Raw genomic sequence first — 22829 nt, 5'->3', positions numbered from 1 at the left:
TCCGGCCCATGGGGACATTAACGTGTGTCGTCGGGCATTACAAATACATTTGATTTGATTTGATTTAGATAGCAGCCTCACAGGCTAGGATGGATGTATTCAGAGCCTCAAGAAGCAGTGTGACTGGGAGCATATTTTTTTAAAACTTTTTATTTATAGCATTTTCAGCTTTTTCTGGCCACGCAGGACTGATAGAGGGAGAGAGGGAGAACGGGAGGAGAGGTAGGGAAGACATGCGGCAAATGGTCACCGGGACTGGGAAACGAACCCGGGACGACCGCTTCACGACTCAGCACGCCATGTGGTGTGCTACTGGAGCGCCCCGACTGGGACCAAATCTAAGAAACCTGATGATAAATGCTGTTTCCATTTGAACAACATGGAGAGAGGGGCCCATGCTGTTCTCAATATTGATGCAGATTAATTTGTGCCTTGTGGCCGAGGAGAAGTTGATCATCTAATCACATCCAAGTCTCATTCCACTAAGCCCAATGAAAGGGAAAATACTGTGGATGTTGGATCTCGAATAGTCCACCAGAGACCACCCAGGCTTGGGATGGCTCCTAATATGACGACTGGTGTCTCAACACCTCGTGGCCGGTACACATGCTCATGTGCCAGTCACAGATGAAAGTAATAACTTGTCCATAATGGCAAGACAAAACGAAATTACGGCTAAGCTGGTACAACAGCAGAATGTCTCGTCTTTGCCAAACAGAGAGATCCAAGTGTTTGAGGGAGATCCTCTTCAGTACCATGCTTTTATGAGAACTTTTGAGTACAACATTGAAGAAAGGACAGGTGATGTAAGAGTCTGTCTGAACTTTTTGGCACAGTACAACAGGGGGCAACCACGAGAGCTAGTTAGAAGCTGTCAACAAATGCCTGCAGATAGAGCATTTGTTGGAGGAACATTTTGGAAATTAGCAAGATTGTTGCAGCTTATTTGGACAAAGCCCTCTCTTGGCCAATGGTTAAGGTAGAGAATGTCAAAGCACTCCAAGCTTATGGTCTCTTTTTGAGAGGATGTTGTAACGTGATGGATGACATAGTACATGTCTGAGCTCAACATGCCTGCAAACATGCTGACAGTAATAAAGAAGTTACTGTACAAGCTAAGAGACAAATGGAGGGGGGCGCTCCAGTAGCACACCACATAGCGTGCTGAGTCGCGAAGCGGTCACCCCGGGTTTGTTTCCCAGACCCGGTGGCCATATGCCGCATGCCTTCCCCTCTTCTCCTCCTCCCATTTCACCCTCTCTCCTCTGTCGGTCCTGTATGGCCAAAAAAAAAAGCAGTCAGTCCTGCGCGACCAAAAAAGCAAATAAAGATTTAAAAAAAAAAAAAAAAAAAAAAAAAAAGAGACAAATGGAGGACGGTGGCTTGTGATATTCAAGAGGAGCAGATTGAACAACCTAGTGTCACTGCTAACCATATCTCAGTGGTGAAGTTGGATGAACTGTGGAAGCAGCAGTTTCAAATAGACTTCCCTGAGTGCAGCCATGACGAACAGCTGGGTCCATCAAGAGAAGATCGCCAGTTCATGGAAATGGTTCGAGGGCATTGACATTGACCTTTTTCTCGTTTTCAAGAACAAAAAGACAATGGACCGCTCATCTTGATTGGTGTTTGCACGTGTTATGCAGTACATTGGGTTTTTGTGCTGTAATTATTATGTTGTAATAATTAGGGCCGATATGTAGGAGCAGGGAGGCGTATGTTACTTTGTCACCAGTGGTAGTGGGTGTGTCTGTCTGGAGGTGTGGGTGGGTCACCTGGGAAGAAAGGTAATTAATATCACCCGTGTCTAGGAACACAGAGAGGGTGAGGCAGGGTGCCTATATTTCTGTTGACCATGCTATGTTACTCATTTAACCATAGAAATTAGGGATGCCCCGATCACGTTTTTTGCCACTGATACCGATCACCGATCGTCGTGAGCCATATCGGCCGATACCGATCCGATACCGATCGTTTTTGATTAAAAAGAAATTAAAATTGTTTATATAAAATTTCTTTTTTTATAAAATATATATATTATATAATTAGACTTGTACTTGTATTATCTGCGAGACATCGCCACCACGCAACAAGTCAAAATGCTCGCTATCTGCAAACAGCTCATGTGTACTCCACCTTCAGCTCCAAAAAGGATTCTCCGGAGCTGCACCTGGACCCTATACTCGAGTAGCCTCGAGCTACGGCAAGGATTCTCCTGCGCTGCAGATGGACCCTATTGATATAACGTTACTGTGCTTTGGTCATATCACATTCAGCAAGCCCTCAGCTCGAATACGCATTGAATCAATGTTATAAGACATTGATATCAAGAGCTATCTGTAGCTACTGCTAGCCGGCTAGATGACGTTAAGACAGAACTTTAGTTCAATGGGACATTTCGTTTTGAACAGTGAACTAACATCAGCTAACGCAAGCTAACGGAGGTATCAACATGGACTAATAGACTTGCTGGAGCATTTGTTGATATCAGGAGCTATCAGTAGCTAGCCGGCTAAATACCGTTAGACAATGCCTACTAAAAGTGAATAGTTGACTGGGTAATTTTGTTTAAACAGTAACGATAGCTAGGTAGCTAACGTTAGCTCAGGTCGAATGCACTATAGACTCGAGCAGAGGAGCCGCCTCTCAGTCCTCTGTGTTTACAAACTGTACACGGGTGCGGGCGGGGGGCTATGGAGGAGGAGCAGCGGCAGTTTGCAGGTCCTGTGTGTCTGAGACAGACAGCGAGTGAAATCTCCGCTTGATCGGTTTCCGTGATCGGCGAATATGACTCATTATCGGAATTCACAGATCGCATATTTATACTGATTATCGGCCGATAACGATCGGTGGCCGATCGATCGGGGCATCCCTAATCGAAATCAATATATACCATCTGCAAGAGCATGTAACCGAAGGCTCAAATAAACACCCTTGAACTGCAGCTACGGACTCAGGCTCATTCATTGGACTCGCGTGTCGGCAGGCATGCAGTGGTGGTCAAACGCGGTTAAACGCTGTTTAGGCTACGTCACTGAGGCTGAAGTGCGCGCAATGATGTGCACGCATGCACACAAAAATGACTCGTCGCGCCGTATACCCCGGCCAGCACTTATCACCTAGACTTTGCATAATAATAGGATACCGACAACCAAAATACAAGCACTGTAGGTGGGGGGTTGCTTGATCTCCCGACTGGAAGGATGAGACAAGTTGTGCTTCAGTCTGAAGGAAACTGTCCTTCAGTAAACTAACTCTAAGTTACATTGTTAATTTAGTTTGTATTTACTTTTCAAGTTTAAGTTAATTCAATTAAAGAAATTGTAACTACAATTACATTTAAAACATTGTTATGCATAATAATCATCTGTTCTGTGCGCAACCGAGGGAACATGTATGCGCGTGCACGTGGCGTTTGGCCTTGGCCCATATTACGACTGCACCACTGCGTGTCGGACAGATCTCCCTGCCCAAGCCCTCTCAGCGGCTTTTGGTTGTCACTTTTAAATAGTCGCTTTACACTAACCAATCTTCTGAATTCCATGAATTTAGAGCGATTATATCTCTTTCACAAAAAAATTAAATACAAAAAAGAAACATAATTCAGTATATCATTTAGCAAAGGTTACAAACGTTTCATAGTTTTATGTACAAAACGTATACACATTTATTTATGTTTTTATAATATTTTTTTTAAATACTTTTTCTTTTTTGAGTTATTCAGTATGAATACACTCTTTTCCCATTCTGCAATCTGTTCATAAAATGTTCAATCAATCAATAGATCTTACAGTACGTTTTTTTATGGGCACATGCTTGTCACAGACAGAGGAAAATACCTTAAATAAATTCACCTAGGGCTTCTTCAGTATGAATACACTCAAATACACTGTCCCACTTTAAGTTGTGCACGTCTTGAATAAATAAATTATCGCAGAAATGTTTATAGATTCTTTTATGTATGATTTTAGGACCTGCTTTGGGGACTTACTTTTCTTGCCATATCAATTATGTTATGATCACTGAATCCAATTGGCACTGAAACAACTTTTATCAACTGAATTAGTAAAAATATGATCTATACAAGTTGAGGATAATGCACCTGATTTGTTGACGTTTATTCTAGTCGGTAGGTTTACCATTTGGGATAAGTTGCATACTGCATAGTGGCTATGTCATTAACACATTCGGGGCCATCCACGTATAAATACGTGATTGGGAGCAGACGCTTGAAGGCCAACCACGTATATATATGTGTTTAACTTGTTTTAGCTTTTATTCCATTTTAATATCCTACTCAATGTCACGGAGCTGTATTTTGTCTGGAAAAGGCATATTGGGACTCTGAAAGTGCAGTACCGGCCAGATCCTGTTAGTGGCGCTGTCTTGAGAATGCAGTAATCCTTGTTTCAGACCTGGTGTCACGTTTTTTTCGCTCCGGGTGGACTTTTCTGTTAGCCTGAAGCTATGGCTTCACCAGATCGCTTGGAATACTTTTTGCGACGCCAAATTCAGTATGCAGTAAAGGAATATAGCATCAGCCAATGGACATATCGATCTACCAGATGGCAATCAAATAACTGGGAAATTCTTTTTGGAATCCAACCGGCCACAGGTAAGACCGATTTGACGTCAATTTCAGCCTGATCGGGGGCCTTGTTCTCATAGCCATCCACCCGGTCAGCGTATGTTGTTGTAATAACGAATGCCGTTATTGGTAATCAATAATCAGAAACGACTTCCCCCGCCCCCCCCCCCCCCCCTTTCATGCATTCATGGTGGAACATGATACCGATCATATGCATTTAGATTTTTAACTCTAGCTTGTGTAGGGACAAAACGGCAATCGATTTAACGTTATTAGCTTAGCGCCCTATAACTAGCCTTGCAGGAATTATCCCAGACCATTCCGATATAACGCTCATATTCACGACGCTATAAAATGGGAACGTATTGATGAAAAAATTATTTCGTTATGGCATATTGAAGGGAAAGTTTATACTGTCAATTGACAATGACAATGGACACATAGCAATAATATAAAATATAGATTTAGCTCTACAAACAACCTCACGCACAGTGAACATTTGTAATGAAAAGCTGCCGTCCTAGAGTGGGGCCAGTCTAATCTAATGGCCCCGAAGGCGATTGTGTTAAGCTTTCTTCTCATAGAGCAGGTATTAGATAGCCAGTCTATGTTAGATAGCCAGTCTATGTACAATTGGATGATACCCACCACTTTGTCCTTTATGAAAAAGTTGGATGGCCTTCTCTGGTTGAAAGGCGTAACTATCATTAGTATTTGTTTAATTTTGAACGCCCTTATTGGTAAACGTCCCTCTTACACCACAACACTGTTGGAATGGAATCTTGAAACCTATTCTACACGTTCAAATGACTGGTTGGTTCTTAGGGTTCCTCCAGTTTGCTCTGAACTAGGAAAGACCGCTTTTTCCTTTGATGCTTCCACCATCTGGCTGGAATGCCCTCCAACTGACTCTGAAGCTGAAGTTTCTTCCTTCTTTTGCTGTATTTAAAAGTATGATCTCTGACCACTGTGTATCAACTTGTAACTGTCTGTCGTCACTGTAAATTAGGGTATAACCTCAGTGTCTTACGTGGTGAAATAAAGGTTTGAAATTAAATTAAACTGTTGCTTCCTATAAACTATAATTTTTGGCAATCGAAAAACTAATAATCAGGTGAAACTAATGATTGATGTTGAAATTGAACGTGTGTATAAAAAAAAAATGTGGGATCGATATATGCGGGGAAATAGTGTAATGTAAATAGTGTAATGTAATGTAAAAAGGGTAGGCAATTATAAGCCTCGGCTTCAGCCTACACCTTTTCGGTCATTTTATTTATTTTAGTTTTTTTGTAAGTTCTACTACTATGCTTTGTAAAAAAAATAAATAAAAAGAGAAATAAAATCATTCATTCCCCTTGAAGCAACAATTGTGATTGGAGGATCAAGAAAAGAGGGCAGGGTTTGAGATTGAATTGTAAGACAAAAGAAAAGAACATACTGAAGTGTTCCTCAATCTGGTGGATGATCTCCAGGCTGAGCCGACTGTCCACCAGGTTGAAGGCGTAGCCCCGCTTGCCAAAACGCCCGGCGCGGCCGATGCGGTGAAGGTATGTCTCGTTGTCGGCGTTCCCATCTTTGTCCACTGGGAGGTCAAAGTTCACCACCGTAGACACTTGCGGCACATCGATACCTGGTTAATCGGGACGATTTCATTTCAGTGTGAATTTTTTGATGCTCCACACTTGGGCCTGAAAACAACTGCTATACGCGTCTTGTGGCTGTATTTATTTAAAACTCGTCTTTTTTATTACTTTTCTCCAGTTCTTCCTTCCGTGGCCGGTTTACATCCAAATGGTAGAAATCCAATTCAATGCAAGCCTGAGCACTAATTAGGGATGGGCACTAATTGTCGTAAAATCATAAAAAATGTAATTGTTTATTATTATAGTTGAAACGTCTTTGGTAACTCGTAGAAGATGACAGAAAGGCAGCCTTTTAAACATAGGATTGATTGAAAACTTTATTAACAGATTGCAGAATGGGTACAGTACAGTACAGCTCAATACATACAATTGTTAAGCAGACCAGAGAAAGATTTTAGTCTTGTTTACATCAGGGTCCCCCATTTTCAATTCATAACATATATGACATACACGACATACAGATAGACAGTACTGCTACATCTATACATTTATGACATACCAGATTTGCAAATACAGTACCGTTTGTGATACAAAAAGAGTCCAGAAAAGAGAGTATATACATTTGACGTAGAAACTGTACATTGGAGGAGGTTGGGTGGGTGGGGGGGGGACTGTACATTGGAGGTGGTTGGGTGGGTGGGGTGGGGGACACACTGTACAAGCAAAACTGTACATTGGAATATTGACAACCATACTTCGTCATTTACTGTACATTGGAGGGGGTTGGGTTGGGACATTTACAGGGGCCAGTTTCGAATTGCAGTCTCCCGTAGGTGTTCTTTGAGTGGTTTTGAAAGTGGGTAGCAATTCACATTCCTTTACAGCTTTGGGTAGGGCATGCCACATTGATGTGGCATAATTGCGAAACGTGTTTAGTCCCTTGTTTGAGCCGAATCTGGGTTTAACATGATTTGTGGAGCTCCCTCTGGTGTTGTGATCGTGGTATTCACTGACACACCACAAACAGCCTGGGCTGGTCCTTTATACTGGCAGCCAAGCCGCTCGGCAAAGGGCTCGAACGGTCGGCTCTGCTGCCAGATCTATCACTGTCAGAACTCGGGATTGAGTTTGATTGAAAATATTATTAACAGATTGCAGAATGGGTACAATACAGTACAGCTCAATACACACAATTGTTAAGGGGATGCAGACCAGAGAAAGACTTTAGTCTTGTTTACATCAGGGTCCCCCATTTTCAATTCATCATAACATGCATGACATACAGATAGACAGTACCGCTACATCTATACATTTATGACATACCAGATTTACAAATACAGTACTGTTTTTGATACAAGAGTCTAAAAAAGAGAGTACCGTATATACATTTGATGAAGAAACTGTACATTGGAGGAGGTTGGTAGGTAGGAGGTTGGTAGGTGGGGTGGGGTGGGGGGGAAACTGTACATAGGAGGCAGGGCTCTACAGTGCGACCATATTACTAGCATTTGCCCCTAATAATATGTGTGTGCGAACCGGAAAAATCAATTACTCGCACAGTGTGCGAGTGAAGATTACAACATCAGTCATACTTTTTTCTCTCCGCTGCTAATCGTTCAAAAACTACAAGTCCCACATTGCACTCAAGCCAACGGTCTAAAAGAATTCCAATCGGGAAGCTCTCATTTGCTTTTTTACTTCCGGACAGTCCACAATTGCCCTAAGCGAGACTTTTCCGAGACAGTAACATTAAGTTAACTTATTCTAGTCTTACCAATAGCAATAGATTTTAGAACACCTAGATTTATCGATAGCAATAGTAATATAACGTTAATGCAACAAAACGAATGCCTTGCTTTGTTAATCATAACATTGATGCAGTAGCGTATGTCGTTGTGTTGGCTGTAATGGACATGAGAATAGCAACACTGTGTACACATTCAAATTGCGATTATAATCGATTCTAACATTTTCAAATCGATGCAGTGTTACACCCCTACACCAAAGTCACTGGCCCACTGTGCGTGTGTGTATCTGTGTGTGTGCTAACTTGGCTAGCGTTATCAACAGCAGAGGTGGGTGAAAGCGGTGTGACGTAATTGGCAGAATCGACTGTCAATCAATGGTCTACCTGACATGCAAACTCATAAACAATGTTTCTCTACTGGAGGTGTACAGTATTTCAATAGGCAACCCTGAAAGGAATATTTTTCTAGAAGAGCAACACTAGCCAAAACATAGGCATTGTATGCATAAAAGGGGCAAAAGCTAAAGTTAAGTGACTTTTGTAGCAGTAGTTCAATGTCACTGCCTTTTTTATTAGGCCTAGTAGTTGTTGGCCTACAACTTTGCCACAGTAGGCATTAATCACTTAATAGTTCAAATGTCTGTGTCCCATTCCCGTTTGCACACGCAGATACACACACATGCACACAGTGGGCCAGTGACTTTGGTGGTATGTGCTATTGCACAGATGTGTCCCCTGTTTGCACGCGCAGTACAAATACATATATTTTTGGAAAAATATATTATATTGAAATATTTTCACTGTGCTCCTAAATTTCTTAGTGTGCTCCTAAGTGCAAGCACCCTCTTGTATTTTGAAGAGGTACCCCCATGCTCCAAGAAACGGCAAAACATTTTTAAATGTAAACCGACAAAACAAGGTTCAACGCTCCCGGACTATATTGAGCTGTACTGTATTGTACCCATTCTGCAATCTGTTAATAACGTTTTCAATCAATCAATCAAAGCAAATGATACATCTGAAGCTGAAAAAATTATACTTCCACAATAAGAAATGCATGACTGAATTAAAATATAATTGTACTGTATCTTTAAAAGGGTGGGGCTTAAATAACATACCTCTGGAGCAGACATTTGTGGTCACCAGGACTTTTTCCTTGCCCTCCTTGAAGCGCTTGATGACGGCAGCTCTCTGTTCCACAGTCAGCTCACCAGTCAGCAGCGCCACCTGGTGGCCCTCCTTGGTCAGCTGTGCAGTCAGCCAGGAAGCCATCTTGCGAGTCTGAAGACAAGGACAGGAAAACAGGTCATTAGGGAAACGGGTCATTAGGTCATAACTAAACACCAGAAGAGTCTGAAGACAAGGAAACAGGTCATTAGGTCATAACTAAACAGGTCAAGTCAAGTCAAGTAATTTATTTATAAAGCATGTTTAAAAGCTCAAGAGCCAACCAAAGTGCTGTACAATCAGAGCATAAAATGTCATACTATAAAATACAAAAAGGCACAGCAGGACAAGACAGTACATTCAGAGATTAGGACAACAGTAGACCAACACGCGGATAGGGGAGCACAAAGTACAGTATAGCACACAGGGGACAGAGATACAAGAGATACAAGGGGTAGGAGGCATGGTAAAATCGCATGGGAGTGTGTGAGTTAGGGTGTGGGAAAATCAGGGTTTATTGAAGGTTAGGGAGTAAAAGTGGGTTTTTAGATGAGTCTTAAATGTCTCCAGCGAGGGGGCAGATCGGTTCTCCAGGGGTGGCTGGTTCCACAGTTTGGGGGCCACGGCCTTGAAGGAGCGATCGCCTCTCTTTTTGAGTCTGGTGCGGGGGGGACCAGCCAAGCCTGATTGGAGGATCTCAGGCCCTGTCCACACAACCGGGGTTTTGGAACACTGCAACCGTGGTCTTTGAAAACCGGAGTCCAGGGTGAAGTTTTGCGCGCATCCCCGGTTGCAGTGGTTGCGTGTAGACGTAGAAACCAAGGTTATTTCCAGTAGAGCTGTCCCAAGTAGCGTTATATGTAAATGATTGTAATAAACAGTGATGCCGGTAACGCGTTACTAAGTAACGCGTTATTGTAATCTGATTACTTTCCCCCGAAAATAGTAATCTAACGCGTTAATCTTTAAAAGCCAGTAATCTGATTGCAGTTACTTGTCCAAGTGGCTGTGCATTACTATTTCGTTACTATCTCATCATAAATTCATAATGCAGGCGGAATGCAGTATTTTATTTCGTTTTCGACAGTCAAAAATACATTTTTGAGCTGTTTTTCTTATTTGGGAGTGACGTGGTGTGGCAGTGAAAGGGTTACACAAGAATGTGGCCCGCGGCGTGACTGGACTCTCTGTCTGTGAGTGACTCTGCTTTGGCCCAATCACATTCCCCATCCACAGTCTGCGAATCAGAGGCAGAGTAGGGCGGGTCTTCACAGCACGTCATGTGACATATGCGCCAATCGTGTGACAGCAGGGCTCCGTTGCATTCGTCTGAGAATTCCACCCCAAAACGCTTACAGGAAGAAAAAACGCGGCTTATTATTATTACCGAGGCGTGCGGCTTATTATATTATTAAAACAGCTACTTGTGGGCACTCATAAAAACACCGTGGTCTACAAGTTGTTTAGCGAGAGAGGATGGTGGTAATGTGCTTCAATAGAACAATGGATCAATGCCATGTCAAAACTCGGCTCCGCTGATTTGAAGGGCTCTGCAGTGTACACACACAGACACACACACACACGCGCGCGCACACACGGGATCGCAGCAGCCACACACACATTTCCACTGTCCAATAGACAAGCGCCCTTTTCGACCGCGTGACATTGTTCAGATGTTTCAACTTCACCCCCAGAACCGCACCGAGTCCACCAAAACTATATGTGAAAGCGACCTAAACGTAAATACTGTCTACCGCTAAAAACAGCACATCCAATTGCATTGAAAGCATCTGGAATCACAACACTACGACGCTTCGACTAGGTACAGGAGGACTCGGAGGCCAGCCAAACAGCAAAAGAGAGAGATTGATTAATGTATATTTGATGGTGGCAGAGCAAAAGCTCTTATTTGCCAGATTTACAGTTAATTTACATGTTAAAGAGAGACTGATTGTATGTTTATAGAGAGACATTTATAAAAACAATTTAATAGTTACAGTTGATATAATTGAATAGTTCAGCCTGCATTTGTTAGATGTGAATGGATACACTGGTTTTGTAAAACCACTGGCTGGCTGCTCTAATGCTGTGAGCATCATAGACTGTTGCTTTACCATACTTGATGGTACAGAAGCTGAAGCACTAGTTTAACAATTTACGTTATGTGCAGAGAAACAAGTTAAAAACAATTTATGCACTTTCAATAAAGCGTTTAAAAAAAACGGTTGGGGGAACGACGACGACTTCGTAACCTAGTTACTTTCAAAGTAACTAAGTTACTCTGATAATCAAGTAATCAGTAAAGTAACTTGGATTACTTTTTAAAGGAGTAATCAGTAATCAGTAATCGGATTACTTTTACAAGTAATCTGTGGCATCACTGGTAATAAACTTTTGTTCGAAACGTATCGTCTGTGTTGAAGAGTGTTGTGATCGACTGATGATGTCTGTTGTCGCATTTCTGACCTGACGCCGAGTAAACCTGAAGCTGCAGATACCAACTAAACTCGTGTGTTGTCAAGTTATTGTTATAAGGAACCCAATCCAAACTACAACAGTCTGCACAATTGTTTGTATTGAGCCGTATTGTACACATTCTGCAATCTGTTAAATAAAAATGTCATCCATTCATTCTACTAGCGTTAACGTTACTATATTATTACGTTAGCACGTAAGCTAACAAAATCGGCAATCTTTTTGTGAGACTAAACTCCGCTCTTGGTGGTAAATTGTGTTGATGTTGGTTTTGTTTCATCAACAAATGAGGCAGAACACAGTGAATGTATCCTTTTTTGTTTATTGCACGTTGTTCTAGCTGCAAACTGTAGAATTGTTTGGCTGTGAGCAAGGAGGGATGTTGTGTTCCAGAACTTCCAGGCTTCAGTTCAGTTTCCGGTATTAACGATAAACCCTTTGGTTGAAATGGCCTTCATGTTTGAACTACATCGCCACCTACTGCTTTGGCATTGTACTACATGTATATGATGTCACTCGGTGCAGGGTTTAAACCAGTTGTTTAAAGGGGTGCTGTACCCGATAGTGCCTTAAAGGTCAGGAGGAGGATTTTGAAGTCTATTCTAAGTGGGACTGGGAGCCAGTGTAGGGAGGCTAGAACTGGTGAAATGTGTTCTCTCTTTTTGGTGCCGGTAAGGAACCTAGGTTATCCGTCATTAGGTCATAACTAAACAGGTCATCCGTCATTAGGCCATAACTAAACAGGTAATCAGTCATTAAGTCATAACTAAACAGGTCATCAGTCATTAGGTCATAACTAGGGCTGGGAGTTTATCGCGTTAATTTCGATTAATTAACTACAGAAAAAAGAAAAATATTTAACGTTAATAAAAATGATGCATTTTGGCTTCCGGTATGAGAGCGGAAGGGTAACACGCATGCGGTGGAGCTCCTGGTCAAAAGAGTGAAAAAACGGATAAAAAAGGACCCGAAAAGTGAAAATGAAAATGCAAACGAGAAGGAAGGAGGAAAAAACGATTGTGAAGGAGAGAGAAATGGAGGACTCACGGGAAGAAGAGAGTTCGATGGAACAGAGCCCCCGAAACGAGACCGAGAAGGGTCAGGCGGAGGAAGGAGGAGGATCGGCTGGGACAAGCACGGGAATGCCAGGATGGGCCGTGGTCATGCAGGCCGGGATATTGGAGACCATAACAGCGACGATAAAACTGAACACGGACACGATAAGGAACGATATTGGGAAGTTACGGGAGGAATTGAGGAAGGAACAGGAGGACTTCAGAGGTGAAATGAATACAGAACTCAAAAGGGTGGATGAGAAGATGGCGGAACAGGACAGAAACGTAACAGAGTTACAGACTAGAACGGCGCAAACGGAGGAATGGAACACAGAGATACACGAGGTGTTAACGTGTGCGATTCAAAAACAAGAACAGATGGAGACAAAGATATCGGACATGGAGGGGAGGTCACGGAGAAATAACATCAGAATATGGGGATTGAAAGAAGGAGTCGAAGGGGAATCGGTGATCCAATATGTGGAAAAACGTATCAAGGAACAACTGGAGGAGACGGGACTGGAAAAAATGGAGATACAGAGGGCCCACAGGGCGTTGGCTCCTAGACCGAAACCGGACAGACCTCCGAGGGCGGTGATTATTAACTTTGAGATTTGAGATTAAGGAATTGATACTCAGAACCGCGTCGTTTGATCACGATTACTCGACAGTGGTAGCAATAACACGCAGGTCCTACGCGCGCGCGACTGAAGAGAATTCTGAAAGAAAACGGAATGAAATTCCAATCACCCATGACCTCGCTAAGGATTCACTGGAAGGAAGGGACGGTGACGTACGCGGCGGAGGAGATGAGGCGACGGGGGATGCAGATGGCGGAGGACGGAGAAGGAAGGGGACAGGAGGGCCAGATGCTGAGCCCGCAGCAGAGATTGGAGAAAGCACGCAGATGGACCAGAGTAGGAGATCGAAACCCGGGAGGAGAGAGGAGAAGGCCGAGGTGAGACGTGACAGACCGAAGGCGGAGACGGACGAGGAGGCCAGAGACGGAGAAGGAGGGGAGAGGAGGCGGGAGGAGACGAACGGATGAGTACACGCACAAGAGATTGAAAAAACTATCCAAATAGAGACAAAATATAGAAACTGAAATAACATATACATAAACACACATTCCCAGGTAGAGGCAGGATATAGGAACGAACATAACGTATAAATGGACACATAATACACATGCTGATGGAGGAAATAAATGGAAATATAATTAGGTATGATAGACTGAACACAGAACATATTGAAACAAATACATACACACGCTGCGAGTAACACAGTTGGAAGGGATTAAGGGGATAAATGGACATCACATAGAAAATAGAGGGGAGGAAAAGAAAGTAAGAAGGGGTACACAGAAGACACCACACATAGGTTTGGGAGGAAGGAGGGACATTGGAACATATGAGCCACATTGAGAGGGACCTAGGAAATGGGGGTCTTTGATCAGAATGAAGGACAGAGCGCTTTTGACCAGGAGCTCGACAGCAATAAAAACAGTAAGAAGGCTGGACAAATATGACGAGCGGTTGGGGGTAAAGGTTTCAAACCCCCAAGCCGTCAGGAGGAAAGAAGAAAGACAGACGAAAGAAGAAGAAAGATGACAATGGTTAAAGGTATAAAAATGATGTCGTTAAACGTTAATGGAATGAATAATATGATAAAGAGGGGCAAAGTGATGTTGAAATGTAAAAAAAGTGAGATGGAAGTGATTTTTCTGCAGGAGACACATTTGGTAGCACAGGATCATGAGAAACTGAAGAGATTTGGATATGAAAATGCATACTATAGTTCCTTTAAACGGAACCTGAGGAGAGGAGTAATCACGTTAATCAAAAACACAATCAAATTTGAATTGATCAAGGAAGTAAGAGACAAGGAGGGAAGGTTTGTTCTGGTGAAGGGAAAAATGGAGGGTCAAATGATTACGTTAGTGAATGTTTATGCACCCCCAGAGAGTGAGAGGGATTTATATGAGACCATTTTTGATATGATAGTGATGGAACTAGAAGGGATATTGATATGCGCTGGAGATTTTAATGTAGTACTGAATCACGACCTAGACACCACGAGTACTAGAAAAGGACGGGCACCAATCAGTAGATATATGAATATTGAGATGACGGAAATGGGAATTACAGATGTTTGGAGGGGGATGCACGCCATGGACAGGGAATACACACATTACTCACACCCGCACGTGACATATGCGAGAATAGACTACTTTTTGATGACAACGGGGGACAGTTACAGGGTACAGGAGAGCAGAATAGGAGTAGCGGACATATCGGATCACAGTGCCATATATCTGACGGTAGATCTAGAAGGGAGACGGAGGAACACGATCTGGAGACTAAATGTAGGAATATTAAATAACAAGGGGGTGGTGAGTCAGATCAAGGAGGAGATAGCCAGGTATAAGGAAGAAAATGACAACGGGGCGGTAGATCCGAACATTCTATGGGACACACTGAAGGTGGTGATAAGGGGGAAATTGATGGAGAAGACAGCAATGCTGAAGAAGGCCAGAACGGAGACATATCACAATCTGATAGGGAAGCTAGGGAAGCTGAAGAAGCTAGAGGGGAGACACCAAATATCAAAAGAACAGGAAACGCTCGGAGAAATCAAAGAAGTAAAGGCCAGGATAAATAGGGAATTATTGACGGAAATAGAAAAGAAAGCGAGGTTCATGAAACAAACGTACTATGAAGGGGGACCAAAAGCGACCAGACTGTTGGCTAGGAGAATTAGGACGCAACAGAAGTTGAACACGATACACACAATAAGGGATACAAAGACTAATGAAATATTGAGAGACCCAGCTGAAATAGAGAGGACATTTAGAGAATACTATGAGAAACTATACACACAGCCAAAAGCAGCGGGAGAAGAGGAAATAGAAGCATATCTGGAGAAGCTAGAGTTACCATCGATAGGGAAAGAACAGAATGAAGAATTAAATAAAATAATTACGGAACGAGAACTGGAAGAGGCAATTAGTAGAGCTAAAAACAACAAATCTCCGGGGAGCGACGGATTCCCATCGGAATTCTACAAGACATTTAGAACGGAATTAGCACCCATGTTAGGGGCGGCGTTCAGACACACGATGGAAGAGGGCAAAATGCCCCCCTCGTAGAAGGAAGCCATAATCACCACGATACCGAAGGAAGGGAAGGATAGAGAATTATGTAGTAGTTTCAGACCTGTGTCCATACTCAACGTGGATTACAAGATGTATACATCGATAATATCAAAGAGATTTGAGACGTTTATGCCAGACATTATAGATGAAGATCAAACTGGATTTATTAAAGGGAGACAGACACAGGACAACGTGAGAAAGACATTACACATAGTAGAGGAGATACAAAAACAAGGTGGTAGCGCGGTACTGATTAGCCTAGATGCAGAAAAAGCATTAGACAGTGTGAGCTGGACATTTTTATATAAAACATTGATGAGGTTCGGACTGAACGGGAGGGCGATGAAGATGATCAAGGCGCTATATCAAGAACCGACAGCGAGGGTTAAGGTGAATGGCAGCCTGACAGATAGAATCAGATTAGAGAGGGCTACCAGACAGGGATGTTGTCTCTCACCAACGCTCTTCGCCGTTTTCATAGAACCACTGGCACAACTGATCAGACAGAGCGAGGACATCAAGGGAGTAAGGATAAAGGGAACGGAATATAAACTAGGCCTATTTGCGGACGACGTGATAGTATACATGAGACAACCAGACAAGAGCTTCCCGGCACTGATGGATCTACTGAAGGAATATGGCCACTACTCAGGATACAAACTAAACGTGACAAAGACCTTAGCATGGAACTATACCCCAACGACGGAAATTAGGGAACAGTACGGGATAAGATGGGACATGGACAAGATTAAATACTTAGGGGTGAACATCACGAGAGGGGTGGGGAAACTGTTTGAGGCGAACTATACACAGATAAATCAGAACATCAAGAGAGACTTAGAGAGATGGACAGTAATGCCCTTGGACTTCAATTCAAGAATAGAGGTCATTAAAATGAACATACTATCAAGGTTACTGTACCTGTTCCAGTCACTACCGATACAAATACCACAGAATCAATTCAGGGAGTGGGACAGACTGATATCGAGGTTCATATGGGCGGTGTAACTGAGGGGTACAATTCCCTGACTGTATTAATAAGTATGGTATCATTAAACCACTACTGTCTTATGTACATTACTACTGGCCATACAGTACACAGGTATATGAGATGAACACCTCCACAATGACACGGTTCCACACAAATCTTGGTTAGAATAATATTTATTAGCAGCAATAATAGTATATTACATTACTTTACTTAGAGTCGCGCTTGTAAGGCGAAGAATGTGCGTGAATAAGTCAAGAGCGTAAGTCCATTAGAATATTACGCAGGAGATAATGAATACCACCTGTATTTTAGGAATTATATCTATGGTACACTAGGAGGGCAGCAGGAGATACTAGTAGGGTCCCTCCGGTTGTAGGCCAGCAGGGGGAGGAAATGTTCGAATGCAAAGTCTGGATCACCGGGGAATCAATAAGCTCCAGCTACGGGAGACGGTACATTACTCCCTTGATCGGCAGACGAAAGCAGCAGCTATAATCCAAGTATGCGTGCAGCATAGGTGAAAGCCAGCCAGCCTCTCCTAGAGACGGGCTCGAGTGATGTTCCTCACGGGTAAATCCCACACAGCAGTGGGTGTAGACGATTCTCCGCTCCAACAGCCACAGGACCAAAGCAATATAATAATCCAGCCGAAAAGGGCTCTGTAGTCGCCGGTGTAGGTTATCCAGTGTACATATCCACACGGTTCTCGTCTAGGGCTCCTCGGATGACGGCACCAGGTTAAGCCGCCCAGCCTGGATAAGCACACTAGCTCGGTACGAGGAAGCGTTGGTAATGCTGGTCACTGTAGAACGGTAGCCGCACGATACACTATACATAAATAGACTATTACTTAATAATAGAATAGGTCGAACTCGACGATACAGCGTTAAACTCTGACACTTCAGCTATCAATTCGCACACGGTTATAAGTGCTCCATTTAGACGCACGGTTGCTCACTTCACTTGGTCGTTGACTCGTGATGAAGGCTTTAACGTTTGAGGGTAACACGTTTCTAGGTTAACTAACTGCTGTATCCACCTGCAACGTATTTATACGTACGGTGAATAATCTAGTACCAGCCTTATTTCTGTCTCGTATTCTTGCGCAGAACCGGGCATGTCCAGGCAAGCCTTGGCGGTGACTTTGAACTAGACCTTGGGGGTATGGCAGTGGCGCCTAGGGGATCGCTTCCAATAGGAGAACGAAATATTATGGTCTGTACTAGGTAAAAGGGATATTCCGTGTATATGTACAAAGAATACACAAGGGATATCAGACGATATACAAATACTATGCAATATATATCAAGTAATAAATATATATATTCGGTTTAATCTGATCCTTCGTAACAGGCGGGGAGAAGACCACGGGTCAGATATAAAACACTACAACTACCAAAGGAAGAGGGAGGGATGGCAGTACCCAGCCTACAAGATTATTATTATGCAGCGCAACTGAGAGCAGTGACGTGCTGGTGTAACGACAAATATGAGGCAAGATGGAAAGACATTGAAAAAGAAGGGGAGGGATACAAGGTACAAGCTCTGGTGGGAGATAGGGAACTGTTCAAAGAAAAAGAGGGACCGTTAGATCCTATCACCAAATGCACCTTGACCATATGGAACAGGTAGTAAAAACACACAAATTAGAGAAGCAGTCAGGGGTTCTGAGATGGATAGCACATGACAAGAGATTCAAACCAGGGAGGCTGGACCATGGATTCAGGAGGTGGGAGAGGGGGGGGGGCAACAGCGATATGCAAAATGATAGAGAAGGGGGAAATGCAAACACTACAAAAATTAAAGGAGAACTTTGGACTAGAAAACAGGGACCACTTCAGATATCTACAGATTAGAGATTACCATAATAAAGAAATAAGAGGGGACAAGGAAGAAGAACAGAATGGAATAATTAGGATGATAGTAAGGGCATACGAAGGAGGGAAAGGAAGGGTAATATCAGCACTGTACCGGGCTATAATGACCAGCAAGGGACACACGACCGATTATATAAGGGAGAAATGGGAGAGAGAACTAGAGATAGGAATAACAGGGAAGGAATGGGGGAACATATGCGAGGTGCAACATTCAACAACAGGATCGAGGATATGGAAAGAGTTTGGATGGAAAAACATAATCAGATTCTTTATAACCCAAGAGCTGAAGGGAAAATATGCACCAACACAAAGAGCATGCTGGAGGATGTGTGGGAAGGAGGGGGCAAATCACACACACATATTCTGGGGATGTCAGAAGCTGAAGGGGTATTGGGACAGGGCTCTACAGTGCGACCAAATTGCTCGCATATGCCCCTAAAAATATTTGTATGCGAACGGTAAAAATCAATTACACGCACGCTGTGCGAATACAGATTATAGCCTCTCGTCTTTTTTTTCCTCCGCTGCGAGATCGTTAAACTACAAGTCTCACATTGCACTCAAGCCAACGGTCCAATCACAGTAGAGTGAAGTGACTGGTTTCATGGGAAATAAAGCAAATGACCAATCGGAAGCTCTCATTTTTCTTGTTTACTTCCTGAAACTCCGCGATCAGGGCTCTCGTTTTCCGAGACACCAACTCAGGGTTCGAAATTAACGGCGGGGGCTCGGGGCAAAATGCCCTTGAAAATCGACAAAATGCCCCAGAACATCAGTTAAGGGGGGCAGAAAATGCCCCCGACAGTTTACTAATTATATATATAATTATATATATGATCTACAGTGCGAGCATTTCCCTTGTAATTGCCCCTAATAATATGTGTGTGCGCGCCACCCGGAAAAATCATTTACTCGAGACGAGTGACGATTACAAAACAGCTCCGCTGTTATAATAGTCCCACATTACACAAGGCGCATAAACGTCCAATCACAGTAGCGCCCGAAAACAAAGTCACGGTACCGGCTTAGGCAAGTTATACATTCAGAATCAGACAACGCAAAAAAATCAGCCAGCCATGAAGCCCATTCATTTTTATTTTGAGCAAAAGAGAGACGAGGAGAAAGAGGAATCCGGCTGACATGGCTTTTGAAGTGATATTCGCACGTGTTTTTGCGGGTCCAGTCCCCACGGTATGTTGACAGAATTCGCAAAACACCTTATCGACTGAAGCATAAAAGTCATTAGGATACTGCTCTGCTCTGAATTTAGGGCTTAGTGGGGAATTTCTTCCGACGTTAACGACGCATCGAAGCAGCTAGACCATTTCTCCGTGTTGTGTGTAACACGCAGCGGTCCCCGCCTCCTCCCTCCTTGCAACAAACGTTCCACCCAAAAACGGAATTTCTATTTCATAATGAATTAAATAATTGTATAAAGAATTTTCAATGTTCTGTCATCTAATAATATATTCCATTACCTTTCCTATCTGTATCAAAGTCAAAATGTTGGTATCATAACAACACTACAACATACAAAAGCAGCTTGACAACCGATATCCTTTGCGTTTGATTGATTGAAAACTTTATTAACAGATTGCAGAATGGGTACAATACAGTACAGCTCAATACACACAAGTTAAGGGGATGCAGACCAGAGAAAGACTTTCGTCTTGTTTACATCAGGGTCCCCCATTTTCAATTCATAGTGTGCACACGCACAGTATAATAATGCATGAGATAAATAGTTAATAAACTCTGTGTTACTTGAACAATTTTCACTGTGCTCCTAAATTTCTTTGTGTGCTCCTACATTTTTATTTAGATTTTATTTATTAACATTTTATTTAGGAGCACATGTGCTCCTTGGGAAAAAGGTTAGCGTAGAGCCCTATATATGGAGACATTAACATTACATTATCAAACATAGGGACGAAGACTGTAAAAAAAAGTGTCAAACAATGTTTTATAATCCTTATGTTAATTTTCATCATAAAAATGCAGTGCCCCCGAAATACAAAAAAAGCCCCCGAAAATCAATTAAGGGGGGCAAAAAAAGCCCTTGAAACAAAATGTTAATTTCTAACCCTGCACCAACTTATTATAGTCGCTCTCTTACCAATAGCAATAGATTTTAGAACACCTAGATTTATCGATAGCAATAGTAATATAACGTTAATGCAACAAAACGAATGCCTTGCTTTGTTAATCATAACGTTGATGCAGTAGCGTATGTCGGTGTGTTGGCTGTAACGGACATGACAATAACATAACGTGTACACATTAAAATTGCGATAATCTATTCTAACATTTTCAAATCGATGCAGTTGAATTTCCCCCTTAGGATCGATGCATTGTTACACCCCTACACCAAAGTCACTGGCCCACTGTGTATCTGTGTGTATAATAACTTGGCTAGCGTTATCAACAGCAGAGGCGGGCAATGGGTCCAGCTGCAGCGCCGGAGTGCAAGCGATGTGATGTAATTGGCAGACTCGACTGTCAATCAATGGTCTACCTGACACGCAAACTCAAACAATGTTTCTGTACTGGAGGTGTGATTGATTGATTGAAAACTTTATTAACAGATTGCAGAATGGGTACAATACAGTACAGCTCAATACACACAATTGTTAAGGGGATGCAGACCAGAGAAAGACTTTCGTCTTGTTTACATCAGGGTCCCCCATTTCAATTAATCAGGAAAGTGTACAGTAGGAAAGTGTACAGTATTTCAATAGGCAACCCTGAAAGGATTATTTTTCTAGAAGAGCAACACAGCCAAAACATAAGCATTGTATGCATAAAAGGGGCTAAAGTTAAGTGACTGAACCTTTTGTAGCAGTAGTTTGATTTGATAGTTTATTTGATAGGGACAGCACATGTTAATGAACATCAAGTACAAAATACAAAATGTAAACATGCAGGGTTGTAGCAAGAGCTAATTTACACACATGCACGCACAGTACAAATATACATTTATTTTTGAAAAAAAAATAAACTGTTACTTGAAATATTTTCACTGTGCTCCTAAATATTTTTGGGTGCTCCTAAATTTCTTTGTGTGCTCCTACATTTTTTCATTTAGGAGCACCTGTGCCCCTAGTGAAAAAGGTTAGCGTAGAGCCCTGTATTGGGAGGAGATAGGGGAGGCAATGATCAGAATATTAGGATATGGGTTACCACAAACAGGACTGGTGCTTTACTTAGGAGACCTGACACACAAGGGAATACAAGGGGGGGACAAATATTTAATAAAGATAATGTTGATAGCGGCCAGAAAAGCAATAACAAGACTGTGGTACAAAGAAGACACACCGACAATAGCACAATGGGTAGGAATAGTGGAGGAGATACAGGATATGGAGAGGATAACACACATGCTGAGGTTACAGGAAGAGAAATTTGGAGAAAGATGGGGAAAGTGGGAGGATTACAAGGGGAACGAAAACGACATCACAGAGGAAGAACCAAATGCATCACAAGAGGGCGAAGGGTAAAGGAGGAAAGAGGTTCAAGGAGGGTCTCTGAACCCATGTCACACACTTTTGACTTAGTTAGCATTTTCTGATTTTATTTTTAATTTTTTTGGGTATTACAATTGTATTATATTTTTTGTACTTTATTATTTATGTCTGTTTAACAATGTTGTATTATGGGTTCCATTTTTGTGTAAGTGTTGTTTGTCTATAAATGTTAATACAATTTTAAGTTAAAAAAAAAATAAAAAATTATGCATTTTATCACACTTTATACTTTTTTTACACCACGGAAGTTTCTCAGTGGATGAGTTCCAGGCATACGGTTTATACCATTGCACAGTGTGCATTGGGTGACGTCAGACAGTTGTAGGCTATCATGAGAAAAGTTTACTGCATTGCTTGGCCCATTGAATGGGAGATTTAGATATAAAAAAACAGATGGAAGTTTTGATACGAGAACGGTTGCGTTTGTAAAGACTTTGCATATCACTGTAGCCTACTGTAAGCCTACGTTATCACCTCAATGCTAAGCATGTTGCAGCTAACGTGGAGCTAAGAGATAATGCTGGCCAATGCTGAAACACACTGGCTGGCTCGCTGGATTGCCGTGGACTGTAGACCACCAAAATACAGAAGCTGTAGACCCTCCTTGAACCATGCAGGTTGATTGAATTGTTGTTTCTAATTGCATTGACTGAAGAAAACCAGAA

General features: G+C 42.4%; 1 protein-coding gene across 1 annotated transcript in view; it reads right to left on the bottom strand.

The window, feature by feature from the left end:
- The window catches only part of LOC311238152 (ATP-dependent RNA helicase DDX19B-like), a 70425-nt gene that overhangs the window by 8502 nt on the left and 39094 nt on the right, over nt 1–22829 (bottom strand). Inside the window, exons 10-11 of the mRNA XM_084326163.1 lie at nt 9040–9202; nt 6030–6221 (exon numbers count right to left, since the gene is read on the bottom strand). Of these exons, the coding sequence (XP_084182289.1) occupies nt 6030–6221; nt 9040–9202 (355 nt within the window). The remainder of the gene's footprint in view (nt 1–6029; nt 6222–9039; nt 9203–22829) is intronic.

Source organism: Notolepis coatsorum, assembly GCF_963971535.1.
Source record: "Notolepis coatsorum genome assembly, chromosome: 12".
In the NCBI taxonomy this organism is placed as follows: domain Eukaryota; kingdom Metazoa; phylum Chordata; class Actinopteri; order Aulopiformes; family Paralepididae; genus Notolepis; species Notolepis coatsorum.
This window is presented reverse-complemented; position numbering and strand designations above follow the sequence as displayed.